General features: G+C 37.4%; 1 protein-coding gene across 11 annotated transcripts in view; it reads left to right on the top strand.

The window, feature by feature from the left end:
* nrxn2b (neurexin 2b) overlaps positions 1-16,147 on the top strand; it is an 863,803-nt gene that overhangs the window by 315,412 nt on the left and 532,244 nt on the right. For all 11 annotated transcript variants that reach the window (XM_037533024.1, XM_017697610.2, XM_037533021.1 and 8 more), the window contains one exon: positions 199-216. In XM_037533024.1, the coding sequence (XP_037388921.1) occupies positions 199-216 (18 nt within the window). The remainder of the gene's footprint in view (positions 1-198; positions 217-16,147) is intronic.

Below are 16,147 nucleotides of genomic sequence, written 5' to 3'. Positions count from 1 at the left end.
TTGTTCACACAGTGTAAAGGCAGCGTAATGTTTTAATATGTATAAAAAGTCAAACATGGAAAAAACTGGTATGAAGTTTTGATATTACACTGACAACATGCAGGTTGCAAAATCGAATATCTCTATCTAAAGTCTAATCATTCTTTCTCTCTCTCCCTCTCTCTCCTTCTCTCTCTCTCTCTCTCCCTCTGTGTCTAGGTGACTCATCCCAAGTGGGTAAGTGGACTCATATTTTCTATCTTTTCTTGATCGTGTCTTTTAAAAGATCACACTGCACTGCTGAAGGTCATGTCCTTGGCACTGATGTCAAATCAAATGTTGTGCTGCCTCTGTTGACACAAGCAACAATGATTGCACTGTTTACACACACACACACCTATGAGTGCGTACACACACACACACACACACACACACACACACACACACACACACTTAATCAGTTGCTCCCATTCTATTGTAATAAGCAGTTTGGCATTGTACCAGGCAGAACCTCGCAGATTAAAGTCACACTCCCACAAAACAACTTCTAAGTGTCTGCAATTATGGCCTGTTTGTTTGTAAATCAACATCGCCTAAGTCTCACTGCGTCTGGAAAAATTCCAGAGAAAATCTCTGCTTTTTCTCTTTCTCTCTCCCTCTCTGTCTATCTCTCTCTCTCTCTCTCTCTCTCTCATGTTCGCTCTTTCTCTCTCCCTCTCTCTCACTTTCTGTTGCTTGCACACCTGCACCCACTCTTTCAGTATTTATTGTTCAGGTTCTTAATTTCTTTGTTTTATATTGTTATATTTGTTTTATTTAGATTTTTACATTTATGTTGTTTTAAAATGTTATCTATCTATCTATCTATCTATCTATCTATCTATCTATCTATCTATCTATCTATCTATCTATCTATCTATCCTTTATCACAGCGATAATTATTTAAAGTCACCATGAATTGGATATCACAATGTGCTTTCTCTCTGTACTGTGACATATTTCTGAGTGAAGTGTGCTATCAGAAAGGGTCTCTGAGCTAACTAAACATTTTTGCCAAATGATTGGTGATTCTGATTTGTGATTCTAACAAAAAGCAAAGGACTCGACACTTCCTTCAAATATTGCAAGAAAACAAGAATTTTGTCTATTATGAATCATGCTTAGTGTGACCAAAGACGTGAATTAATAAAAGGTACGTTTGGTTTCTGATTGACTTTCAAGATTTACTAATTTTGGTTGTGTGCTAAAGGTGAAACTAAATGACTGACAGCTGCTTTAGCTTGAAGAATTAAGAATGCCACCAGGCAACAACATCTCAGACCGATATTGTTTTAGTTGTGCTGCTAAGTCCTGTGGCAAAACAACATTAATGAGGTTATAAGTCTTTAATTTGCTTTTCAAGATGCTTGAAGTAACATTTTAACTTTTAATTGTAACCATAATGAACAGTTTTATACAGCCTACAGGTCACCTGCAAAGTAAAAGAGTGGCATTAGAAAGTTATATTGCCTGATGTACTTTGATCTTTAATTTGAGTGGCATGCACCTTCTGAGCGCCCGAGGTTTGTCCTATGGGTTTTGGGTTAGCAATTTGTTTTTGACACACGTTAATAGGTGGATTCAGTAGTAAGCTGTTTCTTCAGTTAGATAAATTGAGAACAATCCACAAGCTACTCATGCTCCTGGAGTCATCAGTAGAGATATTAAGCCATAGACCAGTGTTGATGTGTATGAAAAGAGAAGATGGAAACAACAGACAGCAAACCTAAATTACTTATAGACAAAAACTTAAGCGCTTAGAAATAAGACATCACAGGCAAACAGAGCAAGAGTGAATTTTAAATGGGAGTGAACTCATATTTCTTTCTTTTTCTTTTTTCTTATTTTGTTCTTTTTACTCATGTACTCACTTAAAAGGTTCTCTTGGTAATATCTAGTGTTACCCAGTACAGACGGAAGCTCACATTTAGCATAATTGCATAATTTCTGCTGAGCGGTCAGCTGGCTGTTAACTTCTCAACTTCACAGAAAATCTGAGCAGCCATTTACTTACAGAGAAAAAAAAACTACCACAGAATATACTGGACTGCTCACAGCCTATACTGGACTGCTTGTTCTGCAGAATCCCGGCCTTAGTCTCAGCCTTCAGTGGGATTTGCCAGGTCTTCCAGAGGGAATGTAGTAGGTAGACCTGAAAGCTGCTTACTGCAGGTTCTTTTTACCACACAGTTTAAACCACAGTCAAAGAGCAAGGTTTCAGGGTCATTTGAATAATTTTTGTACAGGAAAAAGGATTCAGTTATTTAAAGAAAAAAGTAAAAGAGGTTATATAGGGGTTAATTGCCCATATTCTTTTTCTGTAAAGTCAAAGAGAACAAAAAATAAGTAAAAAGGGGTAAAAATACTTTTGCTTTTCTTTTTTTTCACATAAAAAGCAGTAAAATAGTGAAAGTTTCTACATCAGTATAATAGCTCAGATGCTTGCTTGTTTAAATATTTATGGCTGGTATATGTTAACCATTATAAACTGAGGGCTTATTCCTTTATTGTTCCTTATTATCTGGTAGATACATTGTCTTATTCAGTAACTTCTATAAACAACAACTGCAATGAATTATTTAGAACCTACTATAGTTTTGGTGGCCACTACAAATTGTTTATTAACTCCTATGAATTATTCAGTGGCTATTTTAAATTATACACCACTGCTTTGAATTATTCACTAACTACTGTAAATTGTACAGTGACTGCTGTAAAATATTCAGCAACATATTAACAATCCATCTATTTCATGTATGTAATGTGGCAACAGAACATCAGCAAGATGTTTACTTAAGTGTATTCAGATGCTTCTCTACTGCTACTTCACTATGTTGTTGATGTGTCAATGATAATCTGTTTACCGAGTTTATTAATCCTCTACAAAGGATCACTCCAAATAAAGTGTTACCATGTAATCCAGTAGTCATGAATTATTACCTAACCAAGATCAAACTAGTGTTATATGCAGTAGTTAAGAGAGTGAGGAAAGCACCAAATAAGCACCAAAGCACCAAATTCACAAAGTGGTTATAGGGATGAGAGCATACAGTTGTTTTGGCATTGTGTTATAGTTTGCTAACTTGTACAATGTGAGTACAGAGTGAGTGTTATTAACTAGTGTGCTTTATGAAGTTAAGCAAGCAGATTTCCTAGTAGAAGACCTATACCAGTCAGTGTGGTTGTTGTTTTTTGTATTTTATGATGTCGTGCACAGCCTAATATACATAGTATTCTGATGATGCCACCTCCAAAATGGTAGACATCTTCAAGTTCAATCAGCAGCACAATGGCACTTTGTTATGAGATAAATTCTAACCAATCCAGCAAATGCAGTAAAGCCTGTTTTTTTGGAAATACTCACTTTAAAAATAATTTTTAAAGTGTATGAAGTGATGTATTTGAGTGAACTGAGTGATTTTTATTTGTTAGGGTTAGAGAGAACACATATAACCTGAAAAATAAGCTGCTGAGATTTCCCACTGCATTGCTAGTTCTGCATCTCAACCTGCATGCTAGCACACTAAATACTGAAACAGTGCAGTGCCAGTAGAAGTGCACTCATCAATGTAGCAGGTGTAGTATCAAAGTGTGTGGTAAAACCTCATGAATTGGAAGTTTCTGAATTTTAGAGATAGGCAGGTTACACAGATCCAGTCCACCAATCTAGCTAATCTTCTCATCGTAACATTTTGTGGAGACTGTGATGTCCGCATAACTTTTCATGTCTTTTTCGTGGTCATTTTGGATATTTGTCTATAGCTGCAGGAACTGTGAGGAGACAAGCTCCATCAGAGTATCAGGCCACAAAGCATTTTTAATCATGTCCTATTGATTAATTAAACCTTCAGACAGGCAGTTTGGGATAAGATTTTGACTAGAACTCAAGTGAGATTTGCATTTGCATGTTATCTGAGAAGTGTATTCATGTGCAGGATATAAACATGTGGCCTCAAACATCTGATATTTTATGTGTTATGCTCATATTGGTGAAATAGTGGTAAGTAGAATGTTGTTTCTGTAGAATGGAACATTTTGTATGAAGCAATGCTGAATGGCAAACTCCAGTGCAGATTACTGACTACAAGTTAAAATATAATCTGTAACCTAATCCAAAATATTTCTAATTCATGTAATCTGATTACTCCTGTTTAGTTTTAGGCCACTTGTCTTTTGAAAGGCATATACATAAAGACATATTCAAATTAAGGCAAGAGCAAAAATAATTTCAACAAGACAACTTGAACTTATTACAGGAAAACTGTACTTTTTTCTGCTGGATGCAGGTGGATGTGTGAGCATTTTAATGAAACAAATCCAAACCACTGAGAGTTTGCAGTAGGGCACAACAAACAAAACAGAGAACAAAAGCAGAACTAAACTTACACTGAACAAACTAAATAAGGCAGGAGCACAAGGCTAGGAGCTAACAAAGAGACAGAAAGCAAACTCAAGGGATGAGCCGTGATTGCAGACACAACATAGCAAACACATGCACAGCAAAACAAAAGACCTGACAAAAAGACTGCTGGGGCTACATATACACCAGGACTAACCTGACATAGTTGGGCAACTCAACAAATTTGGTGAGGGAGGAGACTGAGGTCACGGGTGGTGGCATGGTGACATAACAGGAGCTTTGTTCCAAAAGCTAGGTTGCAGTCTAGGCATCCACTATGCTTTTAAACTGCTACGTTATCAAAGGCTGTTCCGTTCTGAAGGATCTCTCAGATACAGCCAAGAAATGTGGCCTACATTCTGACAATTTTCAATAATGGTACCAGATTATACCTCATATATTTCTGTTGGCCTGAATCTTTTAACCCCTTAAATGGCAAGGGCCTTTCGGCAAGCCCAGAGTTTTATTACACACTATTACCTAAGTGTAGCTCAGCCAAGTCCCTGGAGTTACTAGTAATAATGAGCCTTAGTATGTAATAAACCTTGGATTTTAAGGGGTTAAACACACATTTAGCAACTTCTAAATTTGTGTTCACATGTTTAAATTTATGTCCATATAAGCTGTGTTTCTAAAGCATTGTACACTGAATTTAGTTTAGTTTTATTTAGTTAGATTTCTAAAACATGCCTTCAGTTAACCCCCCCCGGAGGGACAAACAGAAGGGGTGTGTGTGTGTGTGTGTGTGTGTGTGTGCGTGTGTGTGTGTGTGTGTGTGTGTGTGTGTGTGTGTGTGTGCCTTCAGTTAGCAAGATGTTATACTTTTTGCTGTATCACCCAGATTTACCACCATCCTCCTCTCACAGTACATTTAATTTTACTCTTTCTTTCACTTTGAGGCATGTCTGTATTCTCCTCAGCGGTTACCATACTCATTTGTTGACCTTGTTGTGATAAATTAAAAGACGTTATCAAGGTATTCTTGTGCTGGAAGAGGATGGCACCCGATACCTGCTACTTGTTTAGCAACTGTTTACTCACACATACACTGTATTTATAAAAAAAAAAAAAAAGTCATGTACATTAGACAGAGATAATATATATGCAGACACACACTCACTCACACACACGCCACATTTACATGCATCCTAATAATCCGTCAATAATCCAATTAATGGCTCAATCGTCCATGTATACACCTCAATTGATATAGTCTAGTCTGACTGTGGCCATTCGGAATACAATTTCTGTCCAATTGAACAAGGTGGGTAATCCTGTAAATAATCAGTTCAACTGAAGAATTATAGCCATGTAAATGCCTGTAACTGATTACGTTCCAAATGGAACGTGTAAGTATGTTCTACAGGTGCATCGCGGGAAGTTGTGGGCTGGAGGTTAGGGAACCAGCCCTGTGACCGGAAGGTTGCCAGTTCGATCCCCTCAACTGACAGTCCATGACTGAAGTGTCCTTGAGCAAGGCACCTAACCCCCAATTGTCCCCCGGGTGCTGTGGATAGGGCTGCCCACTGCCCCCTAGTGTGTGTGTTCACTAGTGTGCATGTATGTGGGTGTTTCACTGCACGGATGGGTTAAATGCAGAGGTCTAATTTAACAGTGTGCAAACACAGTGACACATGGTTGTAAGTTCTATTCATAGCAAAAGTTTATAATGTTCAATATGGCAGGAACAGACAATAGTCTGCAGAGGAGACAAGGTTAATGCTTTGAACTTTGAAAGATGGCGATGGGACGGGCGTCCAACTTATGTGTCTCAGAACACGACATCTTCTCACCCCTTCTTTCATAAGTACATGTGAGGTACATTTTTCTGAGTCTGACATAGTTTTAATGCAATTAATAACACAAGCGTGCCAACTGAAAACTCATCTCACTGACTAGACTCATGTGATGTTCACTGTTATGGTAACGATTACTCCATGTGGTACTCAATGCATGTCATTTTGGATAGAATTACTTGTAGTGCACACGTAAATGTCAATTTTCCATCAGATTGTTGAATAGATTGTGTATATAAACACCAAAGTCTTAATCTGTAATCAGAATGTATTCAATTGGATTGGCAAAAATCTATGTAAACATAACCATTCACAGGCTGTTCCTGACTGCTAGCCACCTCATTCACCCCAGCCCATGTATTAAGGCTTGATCAGAAATTTGGAGGAAGGTTACTGACTGCTTCACTGGCAAGCTGTGTGCTTTTTGAGTGGCTGCAAATGTATGTCAAATCGACAAGGATGAGGTTTGTGGGAGCATCTGGTATGCTTTGAGTTTTTTATATTAAAAGGGGTTGCAAAAGTTAATTTATTGGAGTCACCTTGCAAATAGACTTGTGGGAGTGGAATAGACGAGAGGCAGAAGACCTGTTAAAATCATATTTTGTGTGTGTGTGTGAGAACAGAAATTGGAGAGTTGACTGTTGGGCTGTAGGCTTGTAAAAGCAGCATGTGCACATGTGAGTGAAAAGAGCTCAATGTGAAGCATTAACTTATTAAAGTAGCATTTTTATCTTGAGTCTCACAAAGACATATGCTTTATTGGTCAGCGAAGAGTTGGACATGGAGAAGAGTTTTATGGTGTCTCAAACGATTATTGGTGTTGGAAAATATCAGGCTGTCGTCATAGTGCAAGACACTGAGGAAACAAAGGCTCACAATCTAACAGTTTTTTTGAGTAAGCATAGATTAATTAAAACGTACTAGATGCAATAGTATATACAGTCATCAATAATAACCTTATACATATTCCATCAGTATACATATCGCAGCAGCTGAAAACATACACATGACTAACGTTCGCTTAGCTGGATTCATTGTCTAGCTAAAGCATCAGAGGTCTAGACATAGTTATATTGCTTAAGTCAGTCATCAGTCAATCCCAGTTATAAATAGTGAACCATTCTCAGCACAAAGGCAAAACTACAGAAGTACCTGTGCTAAGATGTTGAGACCAGGGGCTGTATTACTTCTTAAGTCTGAAATCTTAACTTATCTGCTTAGTCAGCGTAGTCACCAGCATAATGGCGCTACATTTATCTGCACTGAAAACTTTTTACTTAAGATTTTTTTTCAAACAGTGTTTTAAAAGTATGTGTTAATGTTGATGAAAACTCATCAGATAAAATAATACAATGATGGTGGTGAATACTGAGAAGACAGAGTTGAAGGATTGTCTGTTTGTTATGATGAAAAACATTAGCGGAGCCAGCGAAAGCGTCTGGGAAGCTGAAAGTGTGGAGCAGCAACGCTCTGATAAACAGCACTGTCACAGTATTCTTTAAGTTTATCGTGGTTTAGTTCTGTTTGACCTCTTTTTTACATTGCCAACAGCAGCTAACATTACCTGTCTGGCTAGCCTATTTACATTTCAGCTGCTCAAACCGTGGCTGTGATTTGTCTGTCAGTATGTTTATGAACAGTGTACAAAGACTGGCCCTGAGCACCACTGTTGCTGCTGTCATGGCAGTATGTGAACAATATGGTGGTGACGACCAGTGTGACGTCAGCCCAATGCTACCTGTTGAAAAGTAACAGTGGAAAAAGTTCTTTTGATGGGCAGTGTAGGTGAGTACACACAGGACTACATTTCCCACAGTTCCCTGCTCCACTGCGGAGTCACCCAGGGCAATAGCTCAGAAATGCCTATATAATAGTTCTTCAATACACAAGAGTGAATTGACAGGCAGACAGAGTGAATGTGAAATGAGAGCGATTAGGCGGCCCTCTCTTTTTTTCCCCTCTCCATATCTCCCTCCTTTCTTCCCTCTGCCGCTGCTTTTTTTCCTGCTGTAATTGTGGTCGAGGAGAACAAGAGAAACAGCGCGGAGGAGAGGAGACGAGGGACAGGACCTCATTTTCTGGCTCCTTTCAAGTCCGCTGGTTTGTTCACGTTTGCCTTTCACTTCTTCACTTTCACTCTGCCTTTTCTGTCTTTCTTTCATTCTCGGGGAGAGATGATCGCCTCCTTTCATGAGCAGAGGCGATGCAGCAGTGTATGTAATTTCATTAAACTGACGTACTCAGGTGGCACGAGGGAGAGAGGGAGAGGGAAGAAAGAGGAGAAGAGGAAGAAGAAGAATAAAGCAAAGGATAGAGAATTACTCCATAAGGCATCCCAGATTAATGTAGAAAGAATGAGTGGTTGTCGAGGGAATCGCCAATCAAAAGTGTCTGATATCGATACAAACATTCCCAGTGGTCCAGCCTCTACTGAGCAATGAAATGTGTATCTATTCATGTTCTCGGTACTCACTCACGTGCTTAAACTGCAATTATGATTGTTTTTGTACTGTGAGAGAGACAGAGAGAGAGAGAGAGAGAGAGAGAGAGAGACAGGGATATACAGGGGTGAAAGAATGAGAGGAGGAGAAAGAGGAGAGGAAAGGGAGTAAGAGAGAAAGAGAAAGGAAAAAGAGAAAAAGAGAAAACAGGAGAAAGAGGAAGGAGGAGAGAGTCACCATATTTTTCCTTCCACATGTTCACTATTTTTCATCTATACTCTTTTCTTCACTCCTCCCACCTCTTCCCTCTTCTCATAATTTTTCCTCCCTTCCTCCCTCCCTCTCTTTCTTTCTCTCCATATATATATATATATATATATATATATATATATATACTTTTCTCCCTCTCTGCTCCCATGCTTCTGAATGCAAACCCCAGGGAACACTGTAAAAGAAGGCGTTTCTTTTCCCAGCAGTTGTGAAAAGATTGAAGAGAATTTAATCTCCCTCCTCCCTGGAACAGTTTAAAGTGTCTTTCACTCACTTGGAACCTGTTAAAATGACTTAACATTTTCAGTAATTGGATATTTCCCTGTGTCCTAAATCCTAATTATGCTTTAATTGTGCTCAGTCACAGACGAGTCACTTTCATATACATCTGGACCTATGGGTGTGGCTTGAACTGAAAATAGCTTTTATCTAGCAAGTTAAATTACAATTAAGAAGTAGGAGTAGCTTTTTTTTAAGCAACGAACAAAACCCTTCATGAAATATGACTTTAAAATATTCATAATTAACTTCCAGCGCATGTTTAATAAGAAGTTGCCTTATCACATATTGGCTTATACTATTCACAATTTTCCAGAACTTTAATCTTTGCCAAGATTCATAGTCAAAGCTGGTTTTTGGTTTCTACTTTTTTGTTGTTGTTTTCTGGTAGTGGTTTATTTACTAAAATATCTGAAAATACTAGGTGGTTGCTTCTTAATGACATTATAACAAGTTTTGACAATTCCTCAAATCCCCCAATGCTGTCACAGTGGCAATATAACATGAAATTGTGGCTTGATGTTGGCTATGCTGATATAGAGAACTATGTGGTCTGTTCTGAAGGTGTAGTAGGTGAAGAGTTACAGATTTATAAAAGCACAGAGGCATACAATTATCTTTATAGTAACAGAATAAGGAAGACTTTTATAGAAAACATAGCAATTTCATTTTAAAGCTGAGTTAAGGCCAAGTTAAGAGCATCAGCCATAAATTACAGGTGCGGATAATGTTAAGGGAAAGTGGAGTGGTCGAGAAAGTGGGTTGCTTGTACATGCAGGGTTGGGAAGTCCTCCAGCTATGCAGCAGCTGTCTTGTGGAAGTTGTATCTGCTATGTATCTTATTTTTATGAGCAAACATATATTCTCTTTGGAGGATATTTCTGTTTTAAAGCTACTACACCAGTTGTCTTTCCTTCTTCTTTGACGTAAAATGAAACACACAGGGTACGAACAACGCTTATCTGCTGGTGTTCAAAGTATTTCAAAAAGCATTTGAAAGAACTTCACTTTTTTTGTGGCACTCGAAAACAGGACTTGTTAAGCTTGAGCTCATGTTTGAGCCTTGTGGTCCTTGGTTTGCACTGCTGGAATATTAGCACAACTTGAAACAATAACTGGCAAAAGTGAGGCATCAAGGCATCCCATTGAGTTTTCAGGAAAAGTGTGGATAAGTGTGTTTTTTTCTGTTGTTTTGCTAATCTGTCAGTAGAATATAATTATTGATTATGTACTACAGTTGAGGCAGTTACATGTTATGTTAAAAACAATTCCTGGGAATTCCTTTAAAGTAAACATAATCTAAGGTATATAATATAGGTCTTCAAATCTGGACCTTTAATCCAGTTTATAGAACCAGATTTTGTAATCGCATTAGATATGACACTAGGTGCCCAATCATCATAAACTATCAATGTTTGTAAAATCCAGTACAGACTTTTATATGATATATAGAATTTAAAAATACTGTTTCAATTATTATTCTATATCATTTTAATCTGCTCTAAAGAACACTCTCTTTTTAAGAGTGTAATGGTCCTCAAATGCCAGGGTGCAGGATCTCCTGTTCTCTCCTACCTAAATAATAATCTACTATCTACTCTAGAAGTTCAGAATGTTTATTTTGCAGTTTATGGAAGCAACAGGTTACAAATGCTTAAACTCTGTGTGCTCCAACATTCATTTTCTGGTTAATTTAATTGAACAAGACCTTATAAAGCTTATAAATCTTAAGTAATGTCTAATAGTTGTTTGTAATGCATTATTAAGGCATTGTTGGTTTTCACTTTACATCAGGTGTATTAAATTCACTGAGCAAGACCTTATATACCTTTAGTAATGTTTAATAGATGTTTATAATGCATTACTAAGGCATTATTTGTTTTCACTTTACATCAGGTATTTTCAATTCACTGAGTAAGACTTTATATACCTTTAGTAATGTTTAATAGATGTTTGTAATGCATTATTAAGGCATTATTTGTTTTCACTTTACATCAGGTATTTTCAATTCACTGAGCCAGACTTTATATACCTTTAGTAATGTTTAATAGATGTTTGTAATGCATTATTAAGGCATTATTTGTTTTCACTTTACATCAGGTATTTTCAATTCACTGAGCCAGACTTTATATACCTTTAGTAATGTTTAATAGATGTTTGTAATGCATTTTAAGACGTTAGTGGTTTTAAAATAAAGCATGTTATGCTCTCTGAGTTTCCTTTGAGGAAAATGTCTGTTTATACAATCATGTTTATATTTACAATTTCTAAATGTATGGTGACTTCCTAAAACTGTCCCATTCACACCAAAAGGAAGCGAAATTGGGCAGGTGAGTAAATCATTTCAGTATGCTGCCCCATCCAGACCTGACTGATATGACTGAGAGAATGGCATGAATAATTCCTTCTTGCAATACACAGAGAAGCATATCTAACATACATCAGCATGTAGCATATTAATGTAAGCTTGTATATATAAAATAATAATGATGTTACCTTGTGCTCATTTACATACATAAGTAATGAGTAACTTGGAAAGGTCCAGTCAAGCTCAGTACATCCAGAATCTCTCAGCATAGGAACCTAAGACTATATTCTTAACTTTGTATTCCCTTTTGCATCTAAAATAAAATTTTAAAGCTCCAAAGTGAGAGATGTGAGCAACAAAGAAGCAAAACAGGAGCTGAACCACCTCAACAAGATGATACAATGAAACCCCAACAAGCAACTAAACTTTAATGGCTGAAATGGAAATGAGGGAAAAGCAGGGAGAAGTAAAAGTGTTATCATTTAATTTATCTTACAGTACAAAGCACAAAAAGCTACATCAGTAAATGGAAGTAAGCAAATAAAACAAGTTAGTGGCTACCATTTGTAAAGCATCATTTCAGCCATAACCATTACTTAACACTGCTTTTTCAAGCATTATGTATAACTGCAGTACATAAGCAAAACACCAAAACATAAACTAATGAAGTTGTTACATGTTTACTTAACATTAGGTACCATTGTTAATGTATTACTTCATGTCTTGTTCATGTTTACTAATGCATGACTTCATGTTAGTCAACACTTAATTTAAAGTGTTACCCATTTTCCAAACAGAATCCAAATTGTCTGTCTTTGTTCTGTAGAATCTGGTTTGTTTCTCCTCATGAATCTCTCCAGAATATTAACAGAACAGCCTCCGTTCTGCCTTTGATTGCTGCTGAGGCCATTAGCATGAGAAACACGCTGATGACGTCCATAACTTAGATAATTACCACTCAAAGGCATTTAATGTTCTCCTTCTCCCTTCAAAAGCCAGCTTCCTCCCATCTATTAAACCCCCAATCATTCAGTTGTGACATTTTAGACAGCTAGTGTCAGTTTGTCACCCACAGCACAAAGTCAGAAGACTCCTCTCTGAACTAAGGGTGGGCAGTATGGTGATATGTCATCATTTTTGTGATAAATCATATCATGGGTGTTGTCAGTACTTCAAGAACACTGAACAATAGCATGGATCATAAAAAAGACAGATTTACACCAATATCAGAGCCTGTTATAAAAAGTGTGCGGTAACCGCATAACACCGCTGTCTCCAAATTAACTGGAGAAGGTAAAAACGTCTTTACTTTTAATGTAAGTCAATGGAAGCAGAATTTTTTTTCTAAGTTATTTTATGACGCTTCTTTGGGTCTGTTCATCATGATATTTACACAGAATGTAAAGGGCAACAGGTGTTTTCAAATGATGTCAAAAACCACAAAAGTGGAGTTACAGGCTTTTGTCTCAACAGCAGCGATAAACTTCATTGTAATAAGTAGCTGATTGGACATCAATCTTCATCAATTTTTAGAATATTTTTTTAAATTCTATATAGAACCTTACACAACACATTTCACTATGCAAAGAACCTTTTAAGCATGAAGTGGTTCTAAATAGAGATAGTCTTTTTATTTATTTAAGAACCCTTGAAGAACCATCTTTGTAAGAGTCTACTACTACCACTAGTAATACTACTACTACCACTGCTGCTACTACCAGTACTAATACCACTACTAATACCATTCTACTACTACCACTACTAATACCATTACTACTACTACTACCACTACTAATGCCACTACTGCTACTACCAGTACTAATACCACTACTACCACTACTACTACTACTTCTACTACTACTACTACTACAACTGTGAATACCATTACTGCTTCTACCAGTAGTAATACCACTACTATTACTACCACTACTAATACCACTACTACTACTACCAGTACTACTACCACTACTACCACTACTGCTACTACCAGTACTAATACCACTACTACTAATATCACTACTAATACCATTACTTCCACTAGTACTGCTACCACTACTACTACTACTAATAATAATATTCATAAGCACTTTTCAAGATACTGTATTCAGGAAAGACAGAAACACAAAAAAGGAGAAAATGAATGATTTAATTTAGTAAGTGCTGAATTAAGAATAACTTAAAAGCTTTTAATATATATTTTTAATGAGACAGATCTGAAGCCTTTTATGAATCTAATGTGTTTGCAGTCCTCAGATGAATGAATATCACTGTACGTATCATGTGTATCATGATGTTATATTTTTGCCATATTGCCCACCCTTACTCTGATCACAACCTCATAACGTGCTGCTAGGAAACAGAGCGGGACAGGAAGTGGAAATGTTAAGAGGTCTGATGATAAGTGTTCCTCTGTAAATGTTAATGTGATTAAGCCATTATCTTCATCAGTTTATTGACGTTCCACCGACATCGTGAATGCAGTGACTTCCTCAGAGCGGCCGTGCCATCTGAGCTGTGCAATGAATTTTTGATCATATTTCTCTCAAAGTGAGGCGGGACGTAAATTGGCGATCGCTTCCTGCAAACAGGATTTCCATAAATACCACCATTTATTCAGTGGGGTTGAGTCGGGCTGCTTTGACTGTAAGAAAGGTGACAGATACATTTCTCTAACTATGTCGCTATGTTTCTCTCTCTCTCTCTCTCTCTCTCACTCACTATTTCTGTCTCCATCATTCTAGCCTTTTTTCCTGTCTTTCAGTTATACTCACACCTTCTCTCTATTTCTCTCTCTTCTGGTTTACCTCTCCTTTCTTTATATGCTTCTCTTCTACAATCTCTCTGCCTGTTGGTCTCCTTCCTTCCTTTCCTCTCTCAGTCTCTTGCTCTCTCTTCCTTCCATTTGTTTCTTCCTCTCACACTTATTCCTTTTGTCCTTCATTCTATTCCCTCTTTCTCTCTCATACTGTTGGTCTTTTCCAGTCCCACTTTGCCATTTTCTTTTACCCTTTTCACTTTTCTCTCCCTCCTTCATGCTTTCTGTCCCTCTCTCTCTCATTTTCTCTCTCCCTTTCTCTTTTCTGCACATTCTCCCATTCTCTCTGTCTGTCCTCCCTCTCTCTTGCTCTTTCTATCTCTCAGAAGTGATTGCACTGCATTTTGTTTTTCTCTAGTCAGAGGTTAGAGGTTACTAAAGCGACATGACATGCGTTGTGTGTGTCCGTGTGTGTGTGTGTGTGTGTGTGTGTGTGTGTGTGTGTGTGTGTGTGTGTGTGTGTGTGTGTGTGTGTGTGTGTGTGCAGAAGTGTGTGTGTTTCCTTTGTTTTCTTGTAAGCTTTTCTTCACTGCTGCTGTGCTCACAGTGTTGATCGATTTCAGATCCAATAAGAGGGATGATGCCCATGAATTATCTTGTCATGGCACCAGTTGCTAGGAGATTGCCTACAGAGGAAAGGGCTAGTGCATGCAAACAAAGCATGACGTGTATCAAATGAGGAAAGAATGAAATAAATAAAGTGAAATCCAGCTCAGTCAGACTCGCTCAGAAAAATCTGAAGCTGAGTTTTATCTTGAACTTGGGCCGTCATCGCAGGCATGTTTCTCACACTATGTTTCATGTTTTTGCCAGTAGACTGGAAGCATAAGTGACAGATAAGTTTGTTCTCATTACATTTAAGTGTGGACAAAATTTGATGTGTTCATATTACAGTTGGAGTTGTATTGAGTCTGTGCAGGTTGATGTCATACTGTGGAACTACAGTTAGACGTAATAGAGGAAATTTAACAGATTACATAAAACAAGTGGAATATTTTATAATGATGCACTAGCCATGAGATAATATACTAGCCCTAAGCTATTATACACTCACCAGGAGTATGCGTTTATTGCCTGCCCTCAGAAAAGAAGAAGTATAGATATTATTTTAAGGGTGTTTTTGTCTATGAAAGCATTAGCAACATAGTAATCGCACTGTTTTTCATTCTCTAAACCATGTTTTATTTATTGTCTGTGTCTTCTCACCCAAACTACAGAATTTGTTAAATGAATTTAGGGGTATGTTAATTCATTCAGATGAGCTGTTAATAGTATTATAAGATGATGATGTGTGTCATTTGCATATTGACTCTTTCATCTGCCATATGTTTATGTGGATGTTCTGTTTTTATTCTTCTAAAACAATGCAGAAATGTCTCTCAAACAGTAAGATAAAAACATATAGCCAAGAGAAATGTATTCTCTTGAAGGAAAAAAATGATCTGCCGCTGGTGTAAGTGTAGTTAGGAAAAAAATGTGGGAAAATTTGCAAAACAAACTTCTGTGCACAAAGCTAAACATGCAGATTCATCCCAGGGGGGGAAAATACAACATGTTTGTTTCTAACATATTGTTTTTCCTCAGTGAAGGAATGTTTGTTGTGGTTAGCCTGTGCTAATCTCATGAAGAATGTGGCCCAACACTCCTTATGGTTAAAGAGGGGAATAGATGTATGACAAATAGGTGTAAGGTGTATGATAATGCTCCTGTGCCTGACACACTTGTGATTATTACTTTGTCAGTGTCGCTGTAGTGGAAATGATTCACCACCCAAATAACTGGTCAGCAGTTCCGATGAGCTCCTTCTATTTACAGTGACAC

Source organism: Pygocentrus nattereri, chromosome 22 (assembly GCF_015220715.1).
Source record: "Pygocentrus nattereri isolate fPygNat1 chromosome 22, fPygNat1.pri, whole genome shotgun sequence".
NCBI classification, from domain to species: Eukaryota; Metazoa; Chordata; class Actinopteri; order Characiformes; family Serrasalmidae; genus Pygocentrus; species Pygocentrus nattereri.
Note: the sequence above shows the minus strand (reverse complement) of the source record. Positions and strands in the feature narration are given on the sequence as shown.